Raw genomic sequence first — 5,704 nt, 5'->3', positions numbered from 1 at the left:
GGGGGGTGGGGGAGGGGAGGAGGGGGGGGGGGGGGGGGGGGTGGGGGAGGGGGGGGGGGGGGGGGGGCGTGAGGGGGGGGGGGGGGGGGGGGTGTGGGGGGGTGGGGGGGGGGGGGGGGGGGGGGGGGGGGGGGGGGGGTGGGGGGGGGTGGGGGGGGGGGGGGGGCGGGCGCGGGGGGGGCGGGCGGGGGGGGGGGGGGGGGGGGGGGGGTGGTATAACGCGTATACAGGTCCGCTGTGTCGCATCTACGTTAGCATTCAGAATGTTTGGCTTATTTCGCATGGCCGCGCCCTAAAGAAGAGATTTGCCTCTGCTCGAAGAGGGTTTTATTTTTTTCCTACCTCTCTTCGCTCGTATGGGGGCTCTTTTCTGTCCTCCCGTGGCGCTTTGGGCTCGCGTGTGCGGTAATATGTGCCACCGAGAGGGTTGGTTATCTCATCAAAATTGGACTCTTCTCTGGCATCCCTGTACACGCTTTGCCAGAAAGGACCCTTTCGCTTCTCTCTTTGTAGGATTTTGGCCGTGGCGAGTTATCGATTCGGCTTTGGTATCCACCGTCGAGTCGCATAACGAATTCTCATCGAAAAGTTCGACTCGTTCCGTCTCCCTAGCGAAAAAGCTGCAACTCCCAAGAGTAAGATCACTCGTGGACATTGTGGAACATCACTGGGATGATGTGGTATTTCTCGAGGTCTCCAACCAGGTTTTAGGATTTCCTCTCAACGAGATATCATATATACAATCGTAAAAAACAGGTTAAGTAGGCTGTTGGAATTATCACACAACGCAACAGGTTACGAACGATCGACGACCTTCGTGGTTCATCTTTCATACCTTTTTCTATACAGCCCTCCTTCGTCAAAATATCCTATCTAGTATTTTTGAAGATATGCAGCGGATACGGAAGGTATTTACATGTCATCGTATTTATTATAGCATTTACATAACAATTAATTAGGTTCAAATATGAACCCAATTAGTATTTCCATATGTTTTTATCTTTTAACAATATGTTATATTACACATGCTCTTAAGAAATAGTGACTAAGTATTTTCGATTGAACGAAGAAAACTAAAGATCGAACAAAGTACACCATTCAACTTCAGTTTTCTTCAGTTTCAAGGTGGTAGATAAGACATTTTAACTAAGGAGGAGAGTATAAGATTCTATAAATGTAAATCTCCGATTCGTAAAAGAGTCACTTTTCCAATGAAAAGTCCCGTTTACATCATATACACAATTGATAACTTTCTTTCGTCATCGTTTACATAACAGATTATGGACCTTCGATCGACAGTTTTGAATCGAATCATTTTAGAAGCTATTCATCTCCCTGGGCATCAATGATCACTGTACATTTCCAATATGAATGCCCCTCGATCTGGCCATCACGGAGTTTCTCTGTTCTTCTTGTAATTGAACCTCGTCGTCCTTTGGTGGTACGTTTAAATTCGTCACCGTGGTCTGAGGAATGGGCGATAACATCGGTGGTACCCTCCACCAGTCAGTGCTTGGCCATCCAGGTGGTACCAGGTTCCCCCGGAAGTTTAGGTCCGGGAGAACCGGAAGCGGCCTTCATATGACGTGGCCGCGATGACTTCCCAAATTTGAACTGGACGACGTCAGATTTTGAACCGAAAACGCGCTCTCCACTTTTGTCGTTGCGGTCGACGTCGTCGTTGGAACACTATTAACAGCTTTTTCTGTCTGATCGGTAGGTGACGAAGAAGAAGACGAAGAAAATCTATCTTGAGACCTGTCTTCCTGGTGCCTGTCGACCGAAGACAAGTACGTATCTTCTTCAAGTTTTCTATATCGAGCTTCTTCCCTGCTAGAGTCTCTGTCCGAAGGAAATCCATCCTCTTCTGGCTTACCTGGACTAGGAAAAGGTCTTTCTTCTAATTTGGTGGGCAAGTACGGCCTCTTTGGATCTTTAGGTGGACTTGGACAGCCACAATTGGGTTGGAGACAGGTCGCTGTTGATAATCCCGGCCAGGACATGGTTTGATGGCTCGAGTAAAAGGTGCTGCCTCCGTAGAGTGCTTGAAGCGCCAAATCTGCGGCCAATTTGCCACCGTTGAACTCTTCTCCAAGTTTGTGTTGTATAGGATATAGGGGGTATGGAAATGGCGGGAAGAAACGGGGGATCTTGAGATCCTCGTGGCTCATCAACGTGTGGTGCGATGGTGGTGCCAAAGGTGGCAAGAGGCTTCTCGATATATTGCCTAAGGTCTCACCCGAGGACATCAGGGGTGATATCGAGAAACCGAATTTGTTCTCTTTCTTTACTAAAGATTTCGGCTTCCTGCGTGGCCGGTACTTGTAGTCTGGGTGCTCTTTCATGTGGAGGGCTCTGCAAGGAAAATGTTTTTCTGTGTTACAATATTAAACGTTTGATAGAAGATTATAATTAAAACGAAGTTTCAATTGAATATTATAATTAAATACAGAATAGACAGGTACGCGATATCCACGATATATTTGAAGAATGTCTGTTTCTTTATTGAAGTGACCATGTGTTTTTTTTAGGAATGATAGATTTAATGTCTGATTAAGGAATATTAATACAAGATCTAAGTCAACCTACACAACAATTTACTAATTAATGATAAGAAATAATTATTTAACTTAGTATTTATTGATAATTTGTTATGATTTATTAACGATGATTAAGGCAAGAAGAATGAAACGTTTATTTGATTTTTTCGTTACATGAAATTTTAAGATATTTCTACTATCGTAAATCTACCGCTAAACCTGCTATCGCTAGGTTGTAAGGGAGGCTTGTGTTCGAGCGTTTCAGGGGTGGCCTAATTGAATAGTTTTGCCACGGCGAACGCGATAGTTCTTCGAAGGGTCGAAGGCATAATCTCTGGCACCGCTGGTTGAACGAAAACGCTTGCAAGATTCTAGGAATTTTCACGAATCTTTCATAACGAAGAAACGCGTTTAGAACGTAACAGAAACATTCGTTCAAACAACGTAGATTTAATTAATCGAAGTCGATATTAATTTGAGCAAAAGCACTTTCGACAAATATTTTTCCAATGTATATTTAAAAATATATATAAATAATTTAAGTAAGTGCATCGTATCTCGATAAAATACAGATTATTTTCCAAGTTTACCAAGAAAAATCAGTCTGTACAGTTTTAAACAATGATGTTGCCCTCTATCAATCTTCGATAATCCAAGGTGTCGCGTTATCGCTGGAAGAATCGCGCGAGACGAGATGAGACACTCGAGAATTCGGTAAACTTTGCTCTCGACACCGTTATCCGTACAAAGGAACGTATTATCGTGGTACTAGAACACGATACGGGACACCATGGGTATTTGCAGCTAATATCTTGTACACACACCCCGGCTGAAGGCGCAGTCGACGCCACGTTTGTGTCGACAGGCTGGTAAAAGTGAGGGGAGGAAGGGAAGAGTCAGAACCCCGTGGTATCTCCGTCACATAATACTCCATTATGTACCCAAGAGGCGCACAAACGCAGTCCTTATTTATGCTTCGCCTCACGGAGATAAAAGAAAGCGAGCGAGATAGGTGTTTCACGGGCGGGAACTCTTTTTTACGTGCCTAGAGTTTCGCGTTGGGGAATCCTGCCGGAAAACGCGCGCACAATCACAACCACTCGAATTACTTCGACCATCTCGCCAGGGGTTTTTAGTACTTTTCAGCATCGATATATTCTATTTTCTATACAGTGTCTGGTGAAAATATTTGAACACATATAGCCTATTATGAATATATTGTGTGTGTTATATAAAATATTTTGAAATATCATGAATACCATGATGAGATACGACTGTCATGGTAAAATTTTAAAGGAATCTAGAAACGCAGATATATGTATCAGTTATATAGATTTACTGTAAATATAAGCTTGGTAGAAAATTAATCTCATATCATTTATATACTATGTAAAATATTTGTTTTAAATCTACGAATATATAAATCTTTAGGTACTGTAGTATGTGATGAATTTATCAGGACATTTTACACAACTTCGACATCGATCTTCCTCTCCTAGCATTTCTTTACTAAATAGACGAATAAAATGATTGTAATAAAGGAAATAAATAAAATGATGAAATTTTTAACTTTCCAATTCAATGATATATTAATACAATATTGGAAATATATCCAAATTCATCTTATTTTTGCAAGACAAGTGTCGTCATATTTCTATATTTTCTATATTTCGAGTGTATCATCGATTCTCGGGATCGAACGATAGGAATAACGAGGGAAGTCAGGCTGCACATTGGCAAAACCGATGGTTCGTATCGGCGTGGTCGAAAACGAACCACGAGGTGTATAACGGTGGAGAATTTTCCAACTCGCGAACGAAATCCGAAATTTCGGTTCCTCGCGGCGAGAGTGACGCAGCGGAATAATAATTCCGGGACAATGTGTCCCGGCAGATAGCACAAAGCGTAAATCAGCATAAACATCGGTAAAGCCCCGCCGACAATAATTCAGCATAAATGCATAAACATCGGGCGTAATCTTTACAATTCGCTTGGAGCCCTCTACCACCACCATCATACAGGGAAAATAGCACACCGCCAGAGCTAGCAGGGAGAGGGTGTGACCACACACCACTTCCAACCGTGCGATAAACAACGCGTTATATCATATCGGTGGACATAAGCCGCGCGGTAGTTGCGCTCGCGGCTGCCGCAACAAGAAACAATAACAATTAGTCACGATTGTCCTCTGGTGGCCTAGCGAATGTCGTTAGTGTAACGATTCGTCATAAATGTCATTGTGCTGCCAACGATCGACGGACTTTCTCGATGCCCTCGTGACGGTCTTCTCGTGACCCGTGTAACTGAATATTGGTCGTCGATGTGACCGATTATTGTTGGATAAATTGGTCCATGTTATATACCTTTTGATAATTATTGCAATATGTAAAAAGTTGTTTGATCTTGTTTTCCATATTTCTCGGTTACGTCTATCCTAAAGGGGGATGGTTTTGATTATGATAGCGATAGCGAGGCGAATCAGGAAGGTTGAGTTTATTTACACTGACCTTTTCGTATATAGAAAACTAAATATGGAAAAGTGTACCAAATATTCAAGCTGAAGTATTCATTGTTATATTTGCATGGTAAAAGAAACATTTCATCTCTTGAATTGAGTTCAACAATATACGAATTTGCATCGACATATTTTCAAAATGTTGGATATGGCGAAGAAACGCGTGTTTAGCTCCGAAACCAAACGAAAACAATTTTGATAAAACAGGATTGATCGACGATATATTGAATTTTAAAACAGCTTCTTTGTAAAAAATTGGAAATTTGTTTCTCGTATTCTTCTCCTTTAGTCTCCATTCTATCTACGTCAGTTTTTATAATTAACTCTAACATCGTTCGCAGAAAACCCACCAATCATATAAAAAATCTTCAAAATCTCGTTGCCTATCGCCTATCCCCTAACCTTCCCCATTTCACCTTACATCGTTGATCGACGCAACTGACTCTAACTCACCAATTCTTTACCACCGTTTCGATGCAGCATTTTCACTCTCGCCGCTTTCCTTCTCGGTTTCCTCGGTGCGCGACCGAGAACGGGGTAGACAGAGCGTCTGTAGGAGCTGGGAGAAAAGAGGGTTGAGGAGGAGGGTATCGTAGGACAGGCAGCAGCAGTGGCAGTACGGCACAGCCAACGAACAGCAAGCGAGGGG

At 42.9% G+C, this 5,704-nt stretch overlaps 1 protein-coding gene across 1 annotated transcript in view; it reads right to left on the bottom strand.

Annotated features, from left to right (window-relative positions):
- Positions 1-208: 208 nt before the first annotated feature.
- The window catches only part of LOC100745146 (transcription factor Sox-21-B-like), a 9,781-nt gene continuing 4,285 nt past the window's right edge, over positions 209-5,704 (bottom strand). Inside the window, exon 2 of the mRNA XM_003491051.4 lies at positions 209-2,355. Coding sequence (XP_003491099.1) covers positions 1,578-2,355 — 778 coding nt within the window. The 3' untranslated portion in view covers positions 209-1,577. The remainder of the gene's footprint in view (positions 2,356-5,704) is intronic.

Source organism: Bombus impatiens, unplaced genomic scaffold (genome assembly GCF_000188095.3).
Source record: "Bombus impatiens unplaced genomic scaffold, BIMP_2.2 scf_0498, whole genome shotgun sequence".
Taxonomy (NCBI): Eukaryota; Metazoa; Arthropoda; class Insecta; order Hymenoptera; family Apidae; genus Bombus; species Bombus impatiens.
Note: the sequence above shows the minus strand (reverse complement) of the source record. Positions and strands in the feature narration are given on the sequence as shown.